Source organism: Engystomops pustulosus, chromosome 5 (assembly GCF_040894005.1).
Source record: "Engystomops pustulosus chromosome 5, aEngPut4.maternal, whole genome shotgun sequence".
NCBI classification, from domain to species: Eukaryota; Metazoa; Chordata; class Amphibia; order Anura; family Leptodactylidae; genus Engystomops; species Engystomops pustulosus.
The window spans coordinates 129,714,703-129,741,031 of NC_092415.1; the positions used below are offsets into that span (position 1 = coordinate 129,714,703).

A 26,329-nucleotide genomic window follows, 5' to 3' on the forward strand; every position below is an offset into this window, starting at 1 on the left:
AATTACTCCATAGGAGATAGAGAATGACAGGCCATCAAACTTGCCCAGGAAAAGTGGCCTTATCTTCTGGAGGGAGCTCACCATCCGGTCTGCGCATATACAGATCATAAGAATCTCCAGACCGCTCAACATCTCAAACCTAGGCAAGCCCGTTGGTCACTTTTCTTTTCACATAGTAACCTCCTGATCCACTTCCGTCCTGCTGAGAAGAATGTCAAGGCTGATGCCCTTTCTCGTTGCTCCCATGTCATTGGGGAGAAACCGGTTTTTCTGTATATTATCTCTCCTGAACAACTGGTTGTTGCTTCTCTAGTGGATCTTCGGCAGCTCCCTCCTGGCAAGACTTGTGTCCGACCTGCACTTTTATAAGAGGATCTTGACGTGGGGACATGGCTCTCGTGTGGCTGGGTACCCTGGTGTGGAACACTCTGTGGCCCTCATTTCCTGTTTCTATTTGTGGCCTGACCTGTTCAAAGATGTTTGGGTTTTTGTGGGTTCTTGTACTTCCTGTTCCCTAAATAAGCCATCTCACCTTAAACCAGCTGGTCTACTACTACTGTTACCGATCCCCAGCCGCCCGTGGTCGCACATGGCAATGGACGTCATCACGGACCTTTCGCCTTCCTCCAGCAATACCGTCATCTGGCTGGTGACTGACCAGTTTTCCAAAATGTCCCATTTTGTTCCTCTTTCAGGTCTACTGTCTGCTCCTTGCCTTGCCAGTCTGTTCTTCCATCACATCTTCTGGCTTCATGGACTTCCTCAGCACATCGTTTCTGATCGAGGGGTTTAGTTTGTTTCTAAGTTCTGGCGATCCTTGTGAAACCAGCTGCAAGTAAATTTGGACTTTTCCTCTGGTTATCACCCACATTCGAATGTTCAAGTGGAAAAGGTGAACCAGACTTTGGGCTGTTATCTCCGCCATTTTGGCTCTGCACATCAAGATGAATGGTCTAATCTGTTGCTGTTGGCGGATGTTTCCTCCCTGTCCATTCCCTCAGATGTTCCTGTGGTTAAAGAGTTGATGCAAGACCTCAAATCTGGGAACAGACTTGTCAGTCTGTAATTGGGGTCTGAGGAGAGATCTTGGGAGCCTGAAGATAACAATCTGGACCGTATCCTCCTGCAAAGCTTTCTCCAGATGAAGAATAAAGGGAGGCGAAAGGGGGGGTGCAATGTCATGCAATGTTGAGTTAAAGGACAAAGGGTTTTTTAGCTCATTTATCGCTCTATCGCTCTTTATCCATAGCTTTTTTATTTTTCTGTGTACAGAGCTGTGTAAATGCTTATTTTCTGCATACCAAATTTTACTTCTCACTAACGTTATTTATTATTCCATGCCAAGTACTGGGAAGCTGGAAAAAAATTCCAAATGTGGTGAAATTGGAAAAAAAACTGGTTTGCGTCAATTTCTTGTGGGTTCAGTTTTTACGACTTTCACTGTGCACTTCAAACAACACCTCTGCTTTATTCTTTGGTTTGGTACAATCATAGTGATACAAATTTATATAGGTTTTATTGTGTTTTAATTTAAAAAAATTTTGCCAAGAGTTACAGTTCCATTGCGGTGATGTGAGAAGGGAGCTCCAGGAGCATCTTCTCCGCGTCCATCAATACCTGCAAAGTACCGGACGAGGACACAGTAGCTGAGACACAATTACCCAGCATGTGCATCATAGTGTGATTCACCCCCAATACTTGATAATGGCCAGACAGATAAGGACCTAGAGACAGCACCCCCAGGTGCACACAATGAGTGTGAATAGTGGTCAGAGTGCGGGAAACGTTTTGGCAAACTGCAAGCTCAGTGCTGTTACTGAGGGAGGATAGAACCCACCAAGAATCAGAGGGGCCGAACCATAACTGTTGCTGCCATGTTCGTAACAAAAGCCTGCCAAGCGGTAGCCCTGCCAAATTACCAGCTAGTCTGTTACAGTCACCACAACTGTCTTTTATACTAGACAGCCTTACTTGTTTAAGGGTTGTAACTGAGAACTGGAACTGCTGGAGACTGTTGCTCATCCAGGAGACGGCACATCATAGCCGACGGCTGTCAACAGAAGCACGGGGAGAACAAGTGGAGTGATTCATAAATATTTGCACTTCATCCCAATTCCACTAGGTGGCGACAGAGAATGTCGCATACACAAATCACTCAATAGTAGCCCCTGTGGACATTACTGCCCCTTGGGCAGGCGGCTTCACATCCACCAGGGGAGTCCTTTTCCACGTTTCTCCTTTCCAGGGTTATAAGGCCACAGGACGACAACTGGCACAAATTACTTGATATGAATTATTGTTCCCTTGCCAGGCTTCGGCAGGCTGTTACACTAGCATCAGGACAGACCTGCCCCGCTCCCAGGAGTCCTTGGTCGATAAAAATCTAACGGAAAAACGCTAGATCCCATTCTCATATAAAGCATAGGCAGACTGCTTCACATTCATCAGGGCAGTTCTGTTCCACCGATACAACTCCTCTGTCATCTGTCTCGGGGGACCCAGCCTGCATGGAACATTACCTGCTGCATAGCACAAACCAAAATTTGGTAGTAATCCTAGTAAAACACCATGGAGTTTTCCCCAATGCAACAACCAAAGGATATCATAGCTCCCATGTCAACAATGGCCCGTCTAACTGATGGTGACCCAATAGCAGGCACGGAAAAATTAGATGACAAAGAAAACAGTTCCAGATGAAATAATCTCCGCCTAGTTGGCCTACCAGAAATAATCAGGCTGAACAACCTCCAGTCATTTTGCGAATTGGACCTCCAGAAAGCACTGGGTCTCAAAGGCAAATGCAGGGTGGAGAGGGAGAACCGTCTGGCACCTGACCCAAAGCTCACAGCTCACTGCCAGGGACTTGGGAACCATGCAACCTCGTCAAGTCAACATACGTTACTCGGACTACAACGACAAAGTGGACATTATCAAAGCGTTCCGCCAACGAGCTCACCCGCTGGTGTATTGCGGCTCCACACTTCTCCTATTTGAGGATATCTTGCGGATGTCCCCCAAAAAAGGGGGGGCTTTCAGTTTAATATGTTCTGTATTGGCCCGCAAAAGTGTCCGCTTCCAACTGGCATTTCCTGCAAACCTGCGAGTCTCAAAGGTTCGATGGGGGTCTATGCTTCGCCGACATATGCTGAAAACACCTCGACAAAGCATAGGCTTCTCTCATCCTCAGAGATCAGAGAAGGTATCAGGAGGAGACCTCCCTCACCACGACCAGGTAGAGCAGCGAGACAGCGTTTTCAAAGCCTGGACTCCCTCACCTGGTCAGACCATCACGAGATCCTTCAGGGAGACTAGATGGCCACCACGTCTATGTGGGTAAGACTTCGTATAACCAACAGTCTTTTCTTGCTTCCAGATTCCCTGCTACATATCTTTGGACATTAAATCAGGGACTGTTGGATTAGTATGACAACAACTATCTGGTTCTGCCAACAACTGCTCTAATTATACTATATGTTTTAATCAAATATTGTAAAAGTGGCAAATTTACTCAGGCTCAATAGTTACCAGGAGTCGATTGTTGGTTATGGATCCTATCGCAGTGATATCGAGCCCTGTGGCGTTCGAGTTTTCTAGGGAGCTCTTCACATACTGAAAAAGTGGAGTCCAATAGTTCAGGCTGGAACCATCTTTCTCCTTTTTGCAAGTCATGGCCTGTCAGTGCCCGACCCTTTCCGAGGTTGGGACATCCTTTGTTTTTGCTCTTGTTGTTATTTATGGTTTACTCCTCCGAGGGTCCAATGCTATGTTTTACGATATTGGGGCACACTTACTAAGGGTCCGCACACCGCATTTCCGTCGGATTTCCCAACTATTTCCAATTTGCGCCGCATTTAACAGGGGTTTTTGGCGCACTCGATCGGATTTTCGTGCAATCGCGTCGACTTATTCGGACTAAGTGCAGGATTTAAAATTAAAATTATTTTGCAATACATGAACTTACATACACCGAAAAAGAAGAAGGTGAACTCCAGGGGTGGCGAAACATGCAGGATCTCAATCTCAGTGAATCGTGCCGGAGTTCATCCACGTCGGACAACGCACCTTGGGGATCGGAACAGGACCGGGTAAGTAAATGTGCCCCAATGTGTTTAAGTGGTTTATGCAAAGTACATGGTGCTCTGGAGGAGGAGAGTCAATAAATGCAACACTGGACCAAGTTTTATATTTTTGACTATTATAATCTCCCACAACCCGCGCCATAACAGCAGTTCTGCAGCCTCATAGATTATGAAAATGCTCACATGGAATGTGAAGGGACTTTGTTCCCCACACAAAAGAACAAAAATCCTACATCATCTGGGGCGAGCCAGCCCTGACATAGTGCTATTGCAGGAAACCCATTTCGAAGAAGCTAATTATTTTTGAGTTCATAAATTTTGGGTTGGTCAGGTACTTGGGTCCCCAGTGCACCAGGGAAATGCAGGAGTTCTAAAAACTTCCCAGGGAAGGTAATCAAGGCAGCAAATGACAGGGAGGGGAGGTGGGCGCGTATACTCCTAGAATTTCAGGGTCCGCTATGGTCTATTTATATTGTATACGGTCCAAATAACGGCACCAGACTTTTATTTCAAGTCCTAGCGACAACTCTATTAAAGGGGTATTCCAGGAATCAGCATAATTCATATACAAATGGGCACTCAAAATATAAGCTAATATGTAATTAGTTGTTATTTAAAATTTTGCTCCGCTTAGCAGAAAATGCTGTTGACATAGACTGTAATGAAGAATTAAAATGCTACTGACCCTTTAATCAGTCCATTAATTTCCTCCGCGCAGCCCGTTGCAAGACAGAAGATGGCCGCCGTTCACATCACATGTCCTACACCTGCCTGGGCAGGTCATGTGATCACCACTATGTTTGGCTGTTGTTGGTTGGTTGAAGTGCATCCAGTATAGTCAGTGTTGTGGTGATGGCAGTTACACATCATTACTATGGTAACAGAGCAAGAAAGTCTGTTATATCATCAGAGCATAAATGGTAGGAGGAGTTACTGAGAACTAAAGGATCATGGAACTTGTAGTTTCCAGTGGCGGCCATCTTAGTGATAACTCCACCTACTTTAGAGAGGCTTTGTAAAGCTTAAAATCAAATTATTTAAGCTCCGTTTTGTGACTAATGACATTGAGTATTGTTGTATTAATTTAGTTATATCATCATGGGTTTTTGTGTCAGACGTTCATATTCCCGGAATACCCCTTGAAGCAACAGTACCAGCCACAAAATAGTGGAGGGAGACCTGAATACAGCTCTGTCGCCAGGAGAAGTACGTAAACACCCCTCAGCCTCACAGCCAACCACCCGCTAAACACCATGTTCTTCAGACACAGATGGGTCTGAAAAATGCCTGGAGACTATTGCATCCCGGTGACCGGGAGTATACACATTAGTCACACTCACAAAATTTCTGGTCCCGCATTAACTATATGATCCCCATTTTAGCTGACATTGGTAACCTAGTGATATCATACCATTCCCCAGTTGTGATATCTCTACACAGGGTATTTCCAAAAGGCACTATATTCTCTGGCGTCAAAAAGCGGGTGTCAGAACAGTACGAAAAGGCTACTGAGTCCCTACGTGCTGCGAACTCTACTCTTCTGGAATCCCCGTCCTAAGCACACAAATATATGTGGGAAGATGCAAAGGTCCTCTTACGACCTTTGGCTAGATAGGAGAGAAGAAATACATTGCCAATCTTACGAGGTGGAATTCTTTCACTTCAGAAATAAAACAGGCCGCTTACTTGCCAGACTAACTAAATGCAGATTTAAACTATCCTATGTGCAAGCGCTCTGACCCCCGTCAGGGAATATAGTCATGGCACCCGCTGAAATAAATACTGCCTTTAGACAATATTATGCTGTATTATCCTTTACACATATAACATTCAGGGATTGGGAGATGCCACAGACTTCCTAGATAGTGTACAATTGCGGATTTTGGCTCAAACCCAGGTGGATAGATTAAATGCTGACCTAGATCTAGGTCACGCTCCTCCTCTTCATTAGTATCACAAACATCTGAAGTGGAACATCAGTGACCAGAAGCACAGCCAAGAATGTAAAGAATGTAAAGAACAAAGAGGCTAACTTTTTCGCCCTCTAATGATTTTGATTTCTTTGCAGCGTTAAAAGATCTGCATTTGTTTTCTCGAAAATTAATTTTTTAAAAATTGCATTGGATATGATGACAGAAAGTCAGGCGGAAAATGAAGCACTTGAGGCTCTAGAAGGAACAAACTTTGCAATCTCAAGGTAGGTTCCCAACTTCAGCCTTTCCCAGATCTACCTGCTTCCTCTCCTTGTCCCTATGCCCTCAGGTGGGAATTTTTACCAAATTGGTGGCCAGAGATTTTGAGGCCTTTTGTGGCTAAAGGCCAAAAGGATAATTTAACATCTGTTGAACGCAAAACGCTGAAAGAATTACAAACATATGATGATATTGTGGTAAAGGCAGTGGACAGGGGGGGGGGGGGGTAATGTACTCCAAACTACTCCAAAAGTACCATTTAATCCTACCAGTAGTTTTTCTGTAAAATGATTTCACATTCTAAAGTCAGCATTACGAAAAAGGTACTCAAGGGACTGATGATAGAAGAACCTAAGGATCCAGTTGATCCTCCGGGGGAACCAATTGTCTCCGGGATGGGGGGTCTATGTGACCCAATATGTAAATTTATTGACTACTACCTTAAACCTCTTGTAGAATGTCTGCCCTCCTATGTTAGAGACAGTTCGGACGTCCTATCTAGGATCAACTGGATTTCTTTGGAGTCTGACATGGTGCTGGTGATGGCTGACGTCGAGTCGCTATACACCAGCATTAGGCATAAAGATGGATTAAAAGCGGCTTGCTTCTTTTTGACTAGTGGTACCTCAGACCAAGACCTTAGTGGATAATACTTGTTCTGCTTCGATTTATTCTGACTCATAATTTCTTTGTGTTTAAGGATTCATTTTATCTCCAGCAATGCGGCACTGCCATGGGGGCGGCATGTGCACCGTCATACGCCAACCTCTTCCTTGTGCTCTAGGAAAGGGGAATTTTTGGCGATTACGGTGTGCCCGCCACGTCCCATGTGCAGTGCCGGCTCAGATATATTGATGATCTGCTGTTTATTTGGCAGGGGCCGGAGGTGGAACCAACGAGGTTTATGCAGAGGCTGAATTCAAATCACAAAAATATTAAATTGACATACAAATATAGTAAGACAACCATTGAGTTTCTGGATATCCAGATACTGGTAGATGACAAACCGATGTCTACAGAAAGACGGTCAATTGGCTACTGCATGCCTCGTCTGCACACCTCCCTTCCATCATACATGCCATACCAACAGGTCAGTTTTTAAGGAGGAGACGAACATGCTCTACTAGGGCATCCTTTAAAAAACAGACTGACAAACCACTACAGAGTTTTAGGGAGAGGGGCTATAGCAACCAGAACATCAAAAGAGGCTATGCAAATGCATGTTCTAGAACACGCAACGATCTGTTGATACCCAGGGCTAAAAGGTTACCGAGTTACCCTAGGAAAACTTTATGCACTATGCACATATACTTGTTGAATTGTACTCCTGGATGTTTGTTTGATCTAATGGCAATATATCGGCTTGGAGTCCTATTTTTTTATGTTTTTATGTTGCATGTCTTGAATGTAATGATATTTTCTATAATAAAGAATTAATTCAATGGACCTGAACACTCTTTTTTCCTTTGGTTTTGCACATCCTAAGAGTAGGTAGGGACAGCAATCACGAGCCTCAGGAACGGGAAAGCGCCAGGTCCGGGTGGACTGACAGCAGAATTTTACAAGGCTCTAAAATATAAAATCCTACCGATGCTCACGACGTATTTCAACAACATCTTACAAATGGGGTCCTGCCAGAAAGCTCCAAGACAGCACACATAAAACTACTCCCAAAAGATGGGAGAGATCCTCTACACCCAGGATCATATCGTCTGATGTTCCTTATAGATCAGGATATAAAGCTTATATCTAAAATAATGGCAGACAGACTCTCACAGCAAATGACTCATCTGTTTAAGATCGGGTAAAGACCCACACACAGCCAGGGGAACAACCAGTTCTCTTTGCACTAGACGCCGAGAAAGCCTGTGATATAAGGTGGCCATGGCCGTGGCCATATCTGGGGATACACATTGGCAGGACACCTGAGTCCATTTACACCCTTAACTATTGTACACTAAATTGGTAACAGAACTGGACTGTTGGCAACAATTACCACTGTCCACACTAGGCAAATGTCACCTGCTTAAAATGATTACCTTCCCAAATCTGCTTTACCCAGTACATCCCTGTATCGCTTTAGACATTTAGACATAACACGGTTAACAAAGGCCTTCGAAGATTTCATCTGGTTGGGTAAGAGGCCACGCATACCGTTACAAAAATAATGTTGAGTAGATTTGAGGGAGGCATAAATATGCCTCTTTGGACATTTAAGAGACTGGATCCACAATATGAACAGTTACTATAACACGACCTTAAAGAAAGTTCTGGTAGCTATCCATAACCTTATAATCCTGTTACATACACAATACTCTAAATGGCCCCCCAGTATCAAAAATTCACTCATGGAAAGAGATCAGGAAATTATATAATTTACCCTTCTTACTATTCAAATATATGTTGTTGTGAAAGCATGGTGACTTCACACCGGGAAGGGAAAGTACATTATACAACACATGGAAAGTAAGTGGAATACAAACTGTGGGCGACCTACCACATGACTCGGAATCCAGATGGCCCAAAGAGAAGGAACTCGCAACCAAGTACTCCTTAACAGGATGCATGATTTTCACGTACTACCAACTGCATATTATCAACAAGAGTCAGGGAGTCAAGGATATCACAATAGAAGCCTGTGAAACCTCATTTACATCGCTACTAGGGACCGGCCAAAGTATGCGAACTATATCAACCCTATATTGGGATACCAAAAAACTCTTATTAAATAAAACATCCCAGCAGGTGGGCAGTTGTTGGGCCCTCAGAAATCAATGATAGCATTCTTAAAGGGAGTTAAAAGGTTAGAGCATGAGTTCTTAGTGAGCAATGGAGAGAGACCTAATTCAGAATCATACATCATGCTTACTATGGCTTTAACTTACCCAAAACATCTGCACATCCTGATAGAATAATCGCCTGCCCAAAATGTGATGCACCGTGCACAGACTGGTGGCACGGTCTCTGGCAATGTAAGCACATACAAGGCTTCTGGGAATCAATCCAAAGGACATGTTTCCATGTTCTGTAGAGTGGACTTGCTACTGGACCCCATGCTTCTAATTTTCCATGCAGAAGATGGGGACCAGACACAAGGGGTCACATGTACTTACATTCCCACGGAGTTCACTGAAAGAGCATTGTCCAAGGATAATGCAACATGCCGCAATTCACTAAGATCGTCCGCCCAATATTCTGCATGTGTCGCTTCCCCGCTCAGGTCTAACAGAGTTCACCCTATTTTTCGTGGTGCATGTAAGTGCTTGGTCTTGCGACACAATTTGAATGTTAAATCCCGTGCTCAGTCCAAATCAGTCAGATCGCCTGTAGGCACGCTCCCCCCCCCCCAATTTGTGTAGCATGGAAGCAAGCGCAGCTGCGCCACAAATTGATCGCGTGTGCCAAAATCCTGGAGCAGACACTTGCTAAATACCTGTCCAAGTTGTGCAATCCCTGATAGTGTCACACAGCCCGACGAAAGTGCGATCCGCAACCCTTGGTAAAAGATGTTTTACCCCCAGTGCATCTCGATCTACATGCATTCCTTCGTGTGTTGAAGCACTTTACCATGAAAAATTGGATCTCTCCAGATATTCCAACTTTGGCAGAAGTAAATGCAAAAATGTGTTTTTTGGTCAAAATGGGGAGGTTGGAAACACTACATCACAAATAAAAACAGGCTAAGGCCTTCTTTCGCATATGGGGTACATATAGCACATCACACATGAACAGAGCAGAAATAGTGGACCTGGTACAACCCTTCTGCCTGACACAATGGTATATTAATGCATTCCTAAGGGGTACCTTAGGAGTAATTTAACAGGACCAGCCCACTGACTCCCCTTTCCAGCTTGAGAAGCCAAACACTCCAGTAGAGATACCTGACATAGAAATCTCTGTCCAGCTCCCCCTCCCTCTTTTTCTTATCGGAGCAATGTTTTCAAACTACACATTTTAAAGTGTAGGGGAAGTATAGGAAAAATAAAATATATTACTGTGAAACATACTTTTGACACCATTTCTGATCTGCCATGTAAACATGTACACAGTGTTTGCTACTTGTTAATTATTTTGTAATGTGTTTTTTTTTAAATCAAATAAATGTTTGTATGTGACCAGACCCGTGTGAATCCCGGGATCAATTCTATTCAAATATTCAAACAATATTTCCAACTCTTCTAGGGACACAAACCAAATTGCAAATATATCAACAATGTATCTCCACCACCCCAAATCTGAAGAGATTTGCTGGAAGAGGTTGCACTGTATATTCCCTTTGCTGTCTGTGCAGGATCTGATGCCATTCACTAGAAATGATGGGGAACCCGAGCTATGTCTTTATTTGGGCATTCAAACTTTCATACATACACATTTTTACTATATTCAAACTTTCAAACACAAACAGCTCTGCTACATACCATTACTGTTATGTAATTGGATGACCTGAAGAATGTGATTAGCCACATGCTTATGACATCACTGCAGGTCCTGGAGTTTTTTTTATATGCTGCCGTGACTAATATTCTCCTGCACCCAGCAGCTATTGATCATAAGCGAGCAAGTGCTATTAACCCCTCCAAACAACATCCACCCACCCTCCTCTCCACAGTCTAGCTACAGATTCCAATGGCAACTAACCACACAAAGACAGCCAGAGGGGCAAGGTAGCCACTAGCTGCTAGCCCTCTAGCTGACAAATGGCTGCACATAGCTAATGAGTGTAATTATTTATTTTGGCTTAATGCAGAGCTAGGCAAAAGATTTATACTTTACAGTTGTACTTTAAAGAAGAGCTAATATTAGATATTGTGGGGTTCTAAAAAGAAGAAATGTCAAATGACATGTCAGAAGGAATTCAGGGATAGTTGACTGAGGTTTTTGGTAGGATATAAGTCTGTTTTTTTCAGATTTTTACAAAAAAAACTAAGAGTAAGCCCTCTAGTAAGGGTTAGTTTCAATGGGGTAAAAAAATAGGTCAATAAAAGTGGAAATTCTGTTTGCAATGTTGTTCCCCACTTGAATGAGGATTATATTAAAAGTGCAACTCCAATGTTATAATAATTTTTTCCAAATTGTCATTTGTGATTTCCCATTTAAAAATAAATAGAACAATGCACATATTGGGGCAGATTTATCAAGCTGTCTGACAGTCAGAATATTTCTAATTGCCCATGGCAACCAATCACAATACCTTGTCCTGTCTCATTCAAAAATGTAGCAGTAAGCCTAACGAGATCCCTACAAGTAAATCCACTGAACACTGCATAGTGTACATACAGGATCTTTATGGTGACTAGCCTGGCAGCTTTCATCACATGGAGGGGCATGGAGCATGTTATAAGTAGTAGAAACCAGCAGTGAAACAGTGACATGAAGTGTAACTTCTCCATCCACAAAACTGAAGCCACTCAGCTTTGCTACACACAGAAAGCATTGTCACATGACCGCCTCCTTCCTACTCTGGGAGCAAGTAGTAGTAGCCCCTCCCCTCTTTTAGCACATATCTGGTTAACAAATTTACAGATCATAAAAGAAATCAGTACAGCCAGGAGACAAGTTATTACAACAGTAGACTAACCTGATGAGGAAAGCAAGAAATGGTTGCACATAATCAAGATAATAGGTAAAGTTGTTCCACATCCCAAGAGTTATTCATTTGTGAAGGTCTCAAATGGTGTGCAATATCTAATCTAATTCAAAAGCACTTACCAGCTGTTGTATGTCTTCTAGAGATTTTTTCTTTATGGAAAACTGGATGGGAAGAAAGTTGTTCACATACCTCCTTTAACATCCCGCTAAACTAGATCACCTTTTAAGCTTTTTAAGGGATAAGGAAGAATGCCCGCTAATGGTAACTGGAGATTTAAATACCACATTAGATCAATTCTAGGTGTGGAGTTTTGTGAAGATATGGGTAGGATGTATTTTTGACTGACCAAACAAAGAAGGAGCATACCCCTGTATGAGCTGGTCATACCATACCTTATCTAAAATAGATTTATGTTCAAAAATCAACTCTGTATTATTGACTGATCATTCTCCACTATTAGTGACTATTGGTAAAAGAGAAGGTGGTAAGACCCATATTGGTTGGTCCTAACTGAATTTGAAAACAGAGGAACCATATTTTTCGGACTACAAGACGCTTCTTACTAAAGGATGCACCTCAGATTTAGGCTTCCAAAAAAGGAAACATATATCTTACACCAATTAAATTATCCCTGTTGGTCGCACTAAAGCACACACATATCTGCTCCATCCATACATTTACACACACAGCCCTGCATCATCCATACAGTTACACACACTGCCCTGCTACATCCATAGTTACACACACAGCTTTGCATCATCCATACAGTTACACACACAGCTCTGCTTCATCAATACAGTTACGCACACAGCTCAGCTATACACACAGACAACCCCCCCCACACACACACACACTTCCTCCCTTCCCCTTTTTTCCTCTTCTCCTTCTTTCCTCTTCTCCTTCTTCTTACCATGTCCCAGGGCAGCATGTCCCCATTTTCAGCAGTATGTGGTGATGTAAGAAGCATGTGATCAGTCACAGTTCTGACATCACCGCAGGTCCTGCAGGACACCTGGGAGAGGAGAGAGTAGTGCGGAGGATCTCCTCTCTGGGAGATCGGGTGCAGCTCTCGGGCATCACCCCCATCTCCCTTAAAATGGTCAGGAGAGTCTGGCAGTGCTGGATCCTCCTGACCTTCGGTCTATAAGACGCAGGCACTTTTTAGCAAGATTTTTTCTTGCTAAAAAGTGTGTCTTATAGTCCAAAAAATATGGTAAATGAATTCATGGTTAGTAATATAGTTTCAACCAATGATTATTTAAAGGGGTATTCCCATGAAGACAAGTTTCTTATATGCATAACTCCCAACTTTTCCAGCTTTGCGCGCCACAGCGTTTTTTCCTTTTAAGCCACACCCTAGTCACGCCCCTAATCTCAACCCCCAAATCTGCTGAGGCTGCAGTGCAGCAGCAAGCATCATGTTACTGTGTGAGCACTGCAGTTCAGTTGGCAGTCAGGGAGTCCTTGCACAGCACTTCAGGACGAGGTGGTTAGTAATAAGCATCTACCATCAATAATTCTGATGGTACAGCAAACATCTACGATCGGTGCTGGCACCGATTGCAGGTGTGAACCCTTTACATGCCACTGCCAAAGCTGCTGGCGGCATATAACAGCATGACGGGGTGCATGATGTCATCAGGGAGCAATGGGGGTCTTTAGACTGCAGGAGTTGTCATTTCTGAAGATCTGTTACAATGTGCCAGTTGCACATTGTGACAGATCATGTGCAAAATCCCCATATTCTACTATACTGTTGTATAGCAGAATATGGTAGGATCAACCAGGCAACCTAAAGTTTAAGTGCCATAGGGGTCAAAAAAACTGATATAAATCATAAAACATGTTAGGTATCGCAGCATCTTAATAGTCCCAATATATCAATATTAAAAACCAGTTATTCCCGTCGGTGAACCCTGTAATGGAAAATAGCACCCAAATGTTTAAAACGTCACTTTTCTGCAAGACATAAAAATTTTAATTAAAAGCGATTAAAAGGTTCTACAGTCCCAAAAATGGTATTAATGTAAACGTCATCTCTTACTGCAAAAAGGACACTTTAAACAGCTCTGCACACTGAAGGATAAAAAAGTTCAAAAGATACAAAAGGTCATTTGATTAAAGTTTTTCCTGATTTCGTGATAGAAACGCAAAATGTACGTAAAGGTTTTGTTGAGGTTAAAAAAAAACTAAGACAGAATGCTATCCAGTATTCAATGCTATTTCCAGCCAAGCTTTGTGTAGAATGGAAGGAAAAGGTCTACTTCTTCGATACACCCAAAGAGGTGGAAGAATGGTTAAATCAGTATGTATAAATACTATGATGAAAGATGAATTGTAAACACTGGCCGTGGTCTTCGGGTTGGGAGGGTGAGCAATGCAGAGGTTAGAGGTGCTAAGAGACATAGAACAATTCTGGGTCTTAAGGTACCCTGGGAGGGGGTTATGGGATTTTTCCCTTTTTTTTTTTTTTCCTCACTCTCTCTTCTTACTCTCACCCCCTGGTAAATTTTATATGCTTTATTTGAATTTGTAGTTAAGGTGGGTAATCCCCCACTATTAATGATGGGGGATCTGAACACAGTAATGAACCACAATATTGATGTGTTGGGTATGTACACTTATAGGAGGCAAACACATAAATATAGTAGATTAGCTGATATTACAGGGAAATTGGGTTGGATTGAAATTTGGAGACATTTTCATGGGGATAAGAGAGAATTTTCTTGTTACTCAAAATCTCACAAAGTAGCAACAAGACTTGATATGGTATTCACAAATAGCTCGGGGTTGTGAATATGTAAAAAAGGGTGGAATACGGTAATAAGGGCGTGTCTGATCATGCTCCTGTGCATATAGGCTTGTAGTTAGCTGGACCTATGCAAAGACCAGTTTTTAAGATAGCGTCCGTATTGCTCTCACTGATCAAGTCCAATGCGCAGCTCAAGTCGAGAATCAAAGAATTTTTTTTAATAAATTCTGGGACGGCGGGAAAGGATGCCATTTGGGAGGTGGGTAAGGCCTTCATGAGAGGAATATATAAAGCTGAAATTTATAAATACAAATTGGAGACTAAGCAGAAGATAGAAGAATTAGAGATTAGGGTAAAACAAAAAGAAGAAGCCTTTTATAAGGAACCAACAAGAAATAATGAGTTGGAATGGGAAAAACTACAGTCTATTTATCTTGATCTGTTATACCTCCACACTGGTAGGAAAATATCAGTACAGTCTAAGAGATTTTGTATGGAGGGTAACACCCCTGGCAAGATCTTAGCAAATATTGTAAAAAGTCAAAAAGAAAGGAACTTTATAGTTGCAATTGAAAAAGGAAAGGATGCCCTAGTAACAGATTCAGAGGGCAAATTGGAATGTTTTGCTACTTATTTTGAAGAGTTGTATAAAACAAAGGTATATTTGTCTGACATTGAAATAAATAATTATTTGGAAAATAGTGTAGTAGCCAGATTATCTGAAGAGGAAAGGGAGACATTAAAAGCTCCAATTACAAGAGCTGAAGTAGAATCTGTATTAAAGACTACACCTAGAGATAGAGCTCCCGGATTGGATGGCATCCCATTTGAACTTTATAGTTTACACAAGGATTTGCTTATAGAACAACTTAAGGGTGTATGGAATGAATCATTGAATTTGGGCATACTTCCAGCATCAATGCGAGAAGCATTAATTATTCTAATACCTAAACCTGATAAAGACAAAAAAAGAATGGATTCATACCGTCCAATATCACTTATGAACACAGACACTAAAATCCTAGCCAAAATACTAGCTGAAAAATTGAAAAGAGTTATTAGATCCTTAGTCCATCATGACCAAAATGGATTTATGCCTGGGTCATCTACAATGGAAAATATTCAACGGCTATATCTCAATCTGCAATTAACGCCATCCAATCCAGGAGAGAGAACAATTCTCATGTTAGATGCATCGAAGGCTTTCAACACCCTGGAGTGGAAATTTTTGTGGAAGACTTTGGAAATTATGGGGCTAGGTAAAAAGTTTATTGCATGGGTCAAACTGCTTTATAATTGCCCTAATGCGAGAGTTTTGGTGAACAACCAGATTTTACCTGCATAGAGGTATAAGGCAGGGTTGCCCCCTCTCTCCTTTTTGCCCTGGCGGTGGGACCTTTGGCCGCCAGGGTAAGATGGGACAGGGAGATTGTGGGGCTACAATATGGGGGAGTAGAAGAAAAGATCTCTCTCTATGCAGATGATATGCTACTCTATCTGGGGAGTCATAGATCCATTCCCAGGGTGTTGGAAGTCTGATATTTTTGGCCAGGCTTCTGGACTATATATTAACTGGAAGAAATCTGCATGTATTCCCTTAGATCCTTTGGGAGATAATAAACGATTAAAACTTATCTTAGGGGGTCAGAAAATAAAGTACTTAGGTATATATATATATATATATATATATATATATATATATATATCAACTACAATATCCGTTTTTGTCAAGTTGAATATCATTCCCTTAATTGTAACATTAAGAGAAAAGATAAAAACCTGGAAAAAACTCTCCCTTAACATATTAGGCAGAATAGCCCTTCTCAAAATGTTTCTTCTTCCTAAATTAATATATGTATTAAGTGCATCACCTATATATATTCCTAATAAAATTTTTGAGTTAGTAGAGAGTCAATTTAAAGATCTAGTATGGCGAGGGAAACATCCAAGAATTAAGATGATCACCATGAAATTACCATCTCAGAAAGGAGGAATTGATGTCCCGGACATCCGTTTATATTATTTTGCGGCCCAACTTAAATACCTCCTGAATTGGGGAAAATTGTCTCTTTGTTGTTACTTTAGAGATAGTTGGGGGGTTATATATAGACAATATAATATTTTAGATATAACAGAACGTGTACTATTTTGGAAGGGCCCTAGCACAGTGAAATGTTCAATAATGCAAATGTTACATAAGATATGGCTGGACATTAAAAAATTGTGGAATATAGAAGGGTTTTGTAGGTCTACTCCACTTTGGGGGAATCTATATCTTGGGTTACCAGTGGAGTTTGATTATAGATTCTGGGTATTGAAAGGACTGATTAGATATGAACAGATAACCAAGAATGGTACCATCAAAACTTTTGATGAAATGAAAATGGATTTTGGTTTGAAAGAAACTGATAAGTTTAGATATATGCAAATTAGACATGCTGTATTGAAAAAAGTAAAGCAGAAATGTATACCTCAGGATAGTCCAAATATTTGGAATATAATTATTTGTTCCACTACTAATACGAAAAAAAGAAAATTGTCTGAATTTTATATTCCTATGTTGGAACAGAAAATGAACTCCAGTGGAATTAAAGATAAATGGACCCGAGAAATTAACACGTTAAGTCCTATTCTTGTCTCTACAAGGAGAATAGTACAATTTAAAGACTGTCTCAAATAAGAAAGCTGTGCAATTTAAAAAGATGTGGAAAAATTGGATAGAAAATAACTTTACAGTAAAGGAGTTGTACTTGATTAAGAGAAAAAGAAAGGAAATAAGGGAAGGTCTTGGGGAGATCTGGGGTGGAAGAGAGAGAGATGGGGTTGTTTTTGTTGTTTGTTGTCTTTTTTTTCTCTTTTTTGGGGTTAGGGGGGGGGGTAAATAAAAAAAAATAAAATATGACATATAGAGAAGGAAAGTAGGAGAAAGACTTTTGTGCTTAAGATTGCGGCCAGTGTAGTGTAGAATTATTTGTAATTGTAAAATTGTCTAGAAAAGAAACAATGTGATGTGTATTGATAGGAATTCTTTTCCTCTTCCTAATCTTTTGTTGATTTTTGTATGTGACAAAAATAAAAAAAAACAAAAAAAGTTACAAAATATTTTATAGGACATCTATCACCATTTTTTTGGTTTTATACTGTCCTCTAACTCATGCTCCTTACGTGTAGGAGATGTTCTTGCTTCTTTCCACTAGTTTCCTGGTTCCTGCATCCTGCAAAATGACTTTAGATCTTTGGAAATAGTGCTGGAGGCACTGAGCTCTTTGGCTCAGTAAATTATGCAAGCCCCCCGGCTACTTACTATTCATATTGAGTCTCTGTTTCAATTTCCTGCCCCCTGGTGACATCATGCAACTTTCCCGAAATCTTGCGCATGAACGGGAACTTTTCACTTGCACAGCCCGCAGGTCACCACGACAGAGGAGAGTTTACTGTATTCGGGGGTGCAACATCGACGTCGTAGCCGAAGGCTGGTAAGTATGAATTTTCCACACTGTTCTCACTGCTCGTCCCTCCAGCGCATCCACTGCCACCAATGTATATATAGTAGCATATATATATATATATATATATATATATATATATATATATATACACACACACTGCTGTTTAACCCCACCACCAATGTATATTTATGCATAAAATTGAGGAGCATGGCTGTGTACACTTTTTTGTTTGTGTGTGTGTTTTTTTCAGGACCGTGTCTGCTGTGTACTACTTCAGATTCGAAGGATTACATCGATGACCAACAGTTCTAACAAATAAAATGGTCAATGAGGTTGTGTCTGTGTTTTTTGTTCAATAAAATTTTCTATTTGTTAAAAACGGTGTGAACACTCTTCATAGTTTGCCATAGTAGTGGTGCTAGCTAGATGGTGGTGCTCATTACTAAGGGCTGGCCTTAGTGTTTGGCTTAATTTTTTTTGCAAATTCACACTAACGCCCATACCATTACTCTGGCACCCACCGCCACCAGGGGTGCCGGGAAGAGACAGGTACAAAGCAGTACCTGACCGTCTATAGATGTTCTGGTAGTGGGGCGGCTCCAGGCTGTTATTGTTGCGCTGGAATTGCCCCTAACAGTGGGCTATTCCAGCTCAGTAATGGCAGGCGGCTGCTGCTGTTTTGTATGTGGCTGATTTGGACAACAGAGAGCATCCCACGGCGCCCCCCCCCCCATTTTTGGCAAAAATGGGGAAAAAATTACGTGGGGTCCATCTTTTTAATAGGGGGAACCCCCACACAATTTTTTCCCCCATTTTTGACAAACAATGTGGAAAAACATTGTCCAAATCAGTCACATACAAAAAAGCAGCAGCGTGAAGCGGACGGGGCCGTACAGTACAGCAGACATGGGGCACCATACCATTCCATACTCTGTAATATGGCACCATGCGCCATATATCTCTATGGATAGGGGCGGGGCGAGCAGTGTTCACCCCCACCTCCTCTCCCGTGTGCCAACGTGTGCCCTCCGTGCTACGGTGCGGCAGGCACACATTTGTGTGCCTCTGTCTGTCAGCCTATGAATAATAGGCATCATGCATCTCTGATTTCTCTGATTTCTCTATGTGTGTTTGTTATTACAATGTCAGAAGCCAGATGAAAATCTCGCCTCAGGCGGCAGAATGCGGAGCCCTTTAAGAGTGGCATTTTGCCCGTTGGCGCCCGAATTGCCCGCTAGATAAATCGCACCTGTCTCTTTAAGATACAGGTGTGATTTACATGCGGAGCGTCGCAGCACCTGTAAAGCTGCCGGCGTCGCTACGTTTTAAGCAGGGACACAGGCGGCGGCTGATGAGGTCACGCCGCCTTTGCCTGTGAGTGGAGCCGCGTGAAGACGGGAGTCGCGCTGAGGGAGCAGCCTGCCTCGAGGTAAGTATAAGTTTTATTATTTTTCACATACACATTTTAATTAAATATATATAAGGGGTGAATACTAATATAATGGGATAGGGGAGTGGGGGGTTTGTATATATTTATATAGGGCCACATTATTCTTATACTGGGGGTGGGAGGGCTGTATATATTTATATGGGGCCACATTATTCTTATAGTGAGGATGGGAGGGCTGTAAATATTTATATGGGTCCACATTATTCTTATAATGGGGGTGGGGGCTGTATATATTTATATGGGTCCACATTATTGTTACATGGGGGTGGGGTGGGGGGGCTGTATATATTTATATGGGGCCACATTATTCTTATACTGGGGGTGGGGGGCTGTATATATCTATATGAGGCCAGATTAGTCTTATACTGGGGGGGGCTGTGTATATTTATTTTTGGGCCTGATTCTTATTATACTGGGGTGGCTGTGTATATTTATATGGGGACAGATTCTTATTATACTGGGAGGGCTGTGTATATTTATATGGGGACAGATTCTTCTTTTACTGGGGGGCTGTATATGGGATACAGTATATAACTAAGCTGGGGGGGCAGTATATGGGGTACAGTATATTGCTAAGCTGGGGGAGGCTGTTTATGGGTGCTTGATATAATTTAATTGGGGGGGGATAATGAGGCCTTTAATATATGAGAGCAGGGCTTTATAAAAATAAATAAATTATATATATATATACACAGTATATATTCATTAGGGGGTCCTATATATTTACATTGGTCAGGTTAGCACTGTATATAAAATCATATGTAACATAATAACAGGGTGGGGTACATTAGCTATAGGATACAATAGATTACTTTGCATCATGTAAACCTAATGTTTGGGGGGTCTGTATTAATAAATTAGGGGTGTTGTATATTGATTGGTGTGCTGTGCTATTATTCCAGTAGAATATTTATATAAAATGAAGGGATGTTTTATATGCGAGAAAAGTGTTATCAGTTGTGTTGTGAGGGGTATATATTATTTAGGCGCACAGTGTTGTTATCCAAGAGACTTCATGCTGTAAGTGACTGTGGTATTTTTAGGGACACTGGGTGAAGATATGCTGCATGGAGCTGAAGATATCTGGCCGTGAATTCACTTGTGATATGTCCTGGATTGGAGAACCCGGAATAAAGTCCTACTGATGGAAGAGATTGTCATCCATAAGGTACTAGATGCCACTAATGACTCTCAGAATGTTAAGTGTTAGTAAAGTTTTCAGCATTTACTGAACAGGGAGCTGGCAATGGAACGGGAGTGGGGGGGGGGGCAGAATTTTAATATTCGCCTCAGGCAGCAAATATGCTAGAATCGGCCCTGCCTGTACCCTGATAATGTAACCACATTTGTCACCCCACAAAACTAGATGGATAATAATGTGTCAGCTAAGAGAGTTCCCGCTCACACCCTGGAATCTTACACCAAGTAGCCTAGGGAGTAATAGGAGCTAAAACAGCAATAACAGCAGTAAAATTTAAAAAGTAAGGGGTTACAATGATCTTTATTGTCTTAACAACACTAGGGGATTGAAATGAGAAAATATTCTTTCGTGGGAAATCCCCTTTAAGAGTAATATATGGTAAGGCAATTGAGAAAGAGAAAATTTCACCAGCAAACTAAATGAAGAAAGGAAATTGTTTAGTGAATCTACAGGGGTAATTAGAGGTAAATCCATGGAATTGCAAATTAAACATAGGGATCTTTTTTAATGCAAAGGATTAACATAAATACTTTTTTATAGTGCACTATATTTTACAATACACTTAATTTCAGGGTGGAAAATCGCTTAAATTTTCAGCTGCTAATATTCTCAATCAAGACAATAAAAGAAAAAAAATCATAATACTCATAATACTTTTGTAGGAGGCAGAGATGGGAAGATCAGGAAAGATCCTGATTTATAGAAGTCATCTTGCTCCAGATCAGACAGTTTGGACATATATCTGTCTAGGATGGATTTTACAAAGCTGAAGAAGGATTAGAGGGGCTTTTTGGAGGGTCCTGTTACAAGAGAGGAACTTACTGGGGTAGTGGATTCCTGTGTTATAGATACTGCTCCTGGTCCCGATGGTCTTCCATTCAGCTTCTATGAAAAAAATGCAGAGGTTTTCATACCCTATCTATTTCATTGTTGACCTCGTACATGTAGATAAAAATGGCTTTATGCCAGGTGGAAAATCCAGCCATTTTATACAGCGGCTGTATTCTGCAATTGAAATGGAGAAGGTGGACCTCTACTCCATCCTGTCTCTTTATGTGGTCAAAGATTTTGACAGGATAAGGTGAAGGTTCTTATCGAAGGTCTTGGTTCAGTTTAGATTTGTCCCAAGTTTTGTGTAGTGAATCAAGCATCTACTAGGATAGTAGTGAATGGAGATTGCTCAAACCAGTGTCCACTATCACCCTGGCTGTTTGTTCTGTATATTGAGCCCTTGGCAATGTTGATTTGTGCTGAATTGGAGATTGCTGGGGGTGGTTGCAGACAAAAGTATGACAAGATCTGCCTCTACACAGACCATATGATTTTGTATTTAAAAATTTAAAAATTGATCAGTGGTTAGGTGAAGAAATTATTTGGGGGGGGGGGGATGCAGCTGTTGCCGTTAGATGCAGAGGTCTTGGAACATCTCAAGGGAATTGATATAAAGATCTCCCAAAATTCCTTTTGTTACCTTGGAACATTGTTTTCTGCAAATTTGGATGATTATATATGTCTAAACTTAACCACTTTTGTTAATACAATTAGAAATAATGGTCTTTGTTGGTGTGGGTTGCTGCTCTCTCGACTGGACAAAATTAGTCTGGTTAAGATGGTCTTGCCTTCTACGTTGTTATTTGTGTTGGCTGCTAGCCTGTTATGGACTTCGGATTCTTTCTTAAGATTAATCTGATTTGGGACATAGAGAAGTACGGATAAAAATTTCATATTCCTTTTTTCTTAGGATATTTTATCTTTCCATAGATTAGAAGATTGACTAAATGGCACAAAAATAGGGTATTAGTCACATTAGTCAGTTAGCCGGAAGGTATGTGCACGTTTTTCAAGGCATTGTAAGACGGTAGCTTTTTAGAGACTCGGTGGATGGTATAGAGATATGTAAGTTATTCCACAAAACATGGATTACACCAAATAAAAGGTGAATATAAAAGGGGTTTTACAGGATACACTGGTAACACCCCCGAAGCGCTTCAAGCTCAGTAGCATAATTATAAAAGTTGATTTTAGAAGGAAGGAGGCCATGGATAAAAATATATCCATCCGTAAGTGTTTTATCATGCTTGATTTTTATCATGCTTGATTTTGATGATAGATTTTCTTTAAACTCATGCATATTACTTGTGTGTGCTTAGTCAGGAAGTGGGGGAGTAACGAGATCCCTAATAAGCTACAATGTGCCATTGTTCTAAAAAGTAGTGCAAACTGTGCTATGTGCAGTTTGCATTTCAAGTGTGTAGGGTGTGGCAGTTTATTGAATACTGGCCCACAGTCATCAATAATCGGGTGCACCCTGCACTGCTTGGAAAGCGTGCACCATCTTTTTTTTAGGTGCATCTTTAGTATACAGCGTGTTTTACAATTCTGTTGAATTGCAGTATTAAATGTGTTGCAAACTCAAACTAAGAACGCCCCTTTAAGTGCACCTGCAGCCATAACACATAACTGTCGCAAACCCCTCACATTTCTTAACCCCTTCACGAGCTGAGCATACCCGGTGAGTGTTTGCTGCATACTACAGTAAACGCCCACTGATAACACCCACGATCGGTGCTAGAACTAATCGTGCGTGTTAACCCTGCAATCTCGTTAAAAAGCCGGTGGCACATGGGCGCTAACATCTTGGCTTCAATCGTTGCTCCCCGTGACGTCTTTGTAAGACCCGAGGCTATATAGCAGCTGATCATTCGTTACAATGTGCCAGTGGCACATTGTCATGCATGATCAGTAAAATCCCTATAGACTGCCATACTGTAGTACTTCTGCATATACTTCTTCATGTACTTCTGCAAACTGAAAGTGAAAATATTTCCTTCAGCTTCTTCTACATTCTGCCTTCAACTTACAGGCTGAAGGGGGGCACACTTCAAATGCCTATATCACGTGAAACATGGCACTTAGAAACACGAATATGTCTTATGACACAAATGTCATTTTAAACAGGAAACCAAAGAGCGCCCCAGACTATTTTGCTGCAATCGCGGCCTATAGAGTTATAAAAAAAGAAGTCCTGAGGGTCCTTTAACCCATTACCGACCTGTGACGTATTAGAACAACACATGCTGGCTACCACTGTATGACTGAGCCCTCTCCATACACGGTAACACCTGTGAGCACTGCCTATGGGCACCGCCATATTAGCTTAGATCAACGTTCCGCGTGCCGTCATCGGGAAGCACCGATCTGTTAGCGTGACAGGTTCGGGTCATACAAAGATCTGAGGCTGTCTCGTTTTAACCCATTTATTACAATGTGCGATTTGAACAATATGAGAGGGAGATGAGAGGACAAAATATGAGAGGGAGATGAGGGAAGGGCACAAAATGAGGTGGGAAGAGAGGGACCGCAATATGGGGGGAGATGACAGGGGCCACAAGATTAGGGGGAGATGAGGGGCCTCAATATGAGGGGGAGATGAGGGGCCACAATATGAGGGGGAGATGAGGGGCCACAATATGAGGGGGAGATGAGAGGCCACAATATGAGAAGGAGATGAGGGTAGGGCACAAAATGAGGGGGAGGAGAGGAACCACAATATGGGGGGAGATGACAGGGGCCACAATATGAAGGGGAGATGGGGGCCCACAATATGCGGGAGAGATGAGGGGGGACAAAATATGAGAGAGAGAGGAAGGGCTACAATATAAGAGAGATGACATGTCAAAGGTGGGGAGTAAAAAATGGAAACACAAAAATGAAAAAGGGCCAGGTCGTTAAGGTGTTGACTAATGGTCATGTTATTAACCCTCTCCTATTCAGAACAATGTGAAAGCAGACTTACTCTCTGACTGTACATTCCTTTTTTTTTCTTACATTGAGGGAGATGATTAACATACGATCCTTTATGGCGTTCTTATCATTGCTTCATTCTTGTTTTAGTAACTTGAATGCCTAATCTTTCTCATACAATGACCTCCTTACTGTATTAATTTTCCATACCACATTGTCTTTATTTCAGTTTTTATTGTGCTTATTCCCATAAGGTATATGTCTTTTTTTGGACCTTTTTAGAATATTTATAAAAACATCCAATTTTTTTCAGTGCTTTTATTTTTAAGGACATTGTCCAAGTTTATGCCTTAAAAGTCCTCCCTTAGTCCTATTGACAAATAATTCAAAATGAATGATGTACTTGGTCACAGCTACTTAGGTGAACCTCAACCTGTAATTTTGATACCTGTTAAGTCTATTGGTCGGATAAGGTCCAGGAGTGCTTCCCCTCTTGTTTGGTCTTGTAGAATCTCTGACAGGTAAATGTCTTTTGAAATTGCCAAAAAAAACGCTGCCTTATAAGACCTAAAGGTTTAGAATATACTGGGGTATTTGAAGTCCCCCGTGCTAAATACTTCATGGAGAGGGCAACGTGGGCGTCGCCATCTTGGATAGCCGTCACCTGTGAGGTAATCAGGGGTTGCGATTAGTTGCTATGACAGCCTTGGATCTCATTTTAATTCATTCATTACAATGAACGGTTTGCACATTGTAATAAATGATGTGGTAAATTCCCATATAGTATGGTATGGAAGTACCTCAGGGGGTCTGAAAAATAGTAAAAAACTGAAAAAAAAAAAAGAAAAAAACCCCTAAAAATTAAAATCACCCCCCTTTCCCTAGAAGTCATATAAATGTCCCAAAATGTCCGATAAAAATATAATAATGGTTATTTCCAGTGCCCAAAGTCGAAAATGCCACTTTTTAGCCATTTTGAAAAATTTCAAATATTCTATAAGTAATCAAAAGGCTGTACAGTCAAAAGGCTGTACAGGTTCTCCAGACTGCAGAACCTCATAATACACACATCAGCTTCTGCAGAACATCAGAATACACACCTCAGCTGCTGTAGAGCATCATTATACACATCTCAACTTCTGTATCAGAATACATTGCAGCTAGTGTAGAACCTCATAGTTTGTACCTCAGCTGCAGCAGAACCTTAAAATACATATCTCAGCTGCAGCAGATCATCATAATACACACCTTTGATGCTTTAGAACCCGATAATACACATCGCAGCTGCTGCAGAACCTCATAATACACACCTTTGCTGTACAGAACATCATAATGCACACCTTTGCTGTACAGAACATCATAATGCACCCCAGAGATACTGCAGAACATCAGCTACTACTCACCCTCATAATACACACCTCAGCTACTAATGAACCTCATAATACACACCTCAGCTACTAATGAAACTCATAAAACACAACTTAGCTACTACTGAACCTCATGATACACACCTCAGCTACTGCTGGACCTCATAATACACACCTCAGCTGCAGAACGTCGTGATACACACCTCAGCTCTGCAGAACATCACAAACAGCCCCAAAATAATCATCCTAGCCCCTTGCTCCTTCTGTCACCTCTTCTTGCCCAGTGCACTCCTCCCTCTGCACTGTTCCGACAGCTACTGGAGGCCTTCCCCCTTCACCGACAGAGCTCCACCACCATAATACTGTCACGGGTGCCTCTGTGACCCCCCTCCCGGGTCGCAGGGGCACCCGTGCCGCGGTTCATGGCTGCCCCGGTCCCCCGGCACCTTACTTACCCCATCCCGTTCCCACGCCGACTCCGGCAGAACGGCGCGCGCGTCCCCGC

The 26,329-nt window shown here is 41.7% G+C and overlaps 1 protein-coding gene across 13 annotated transcripts in view; it reads right to left on the reverse strand.

The window, feature by feature from the left end:
• Positions 1 to 26,329, reverse strand: part of CTNND2 (catenin delta 2) — a 526,223-nt gene that overhangs the window by 313,601 nt on the left and 186,293 nt on the right. For 9 of the 13 annotated variants that reach the window (XM_072153023.1, XM_072153024.1, XM_072153031.1 and 6 more), the window contains one exon: positions 21,536 to 21,598. The exons of the other annotated variants lie outside the window; for them this stretch is intronic. In XM_072153023.1, the coding sequence (XP_072009124.1) occupies positions 21,536 to 21,598 (63 nt within the window). The remainder of the gene's footprint in view (positions 1 to 21,535; positions 21,599 to 26,329) is intronic. 13 annotated transcript variants of the gene reach the window in all.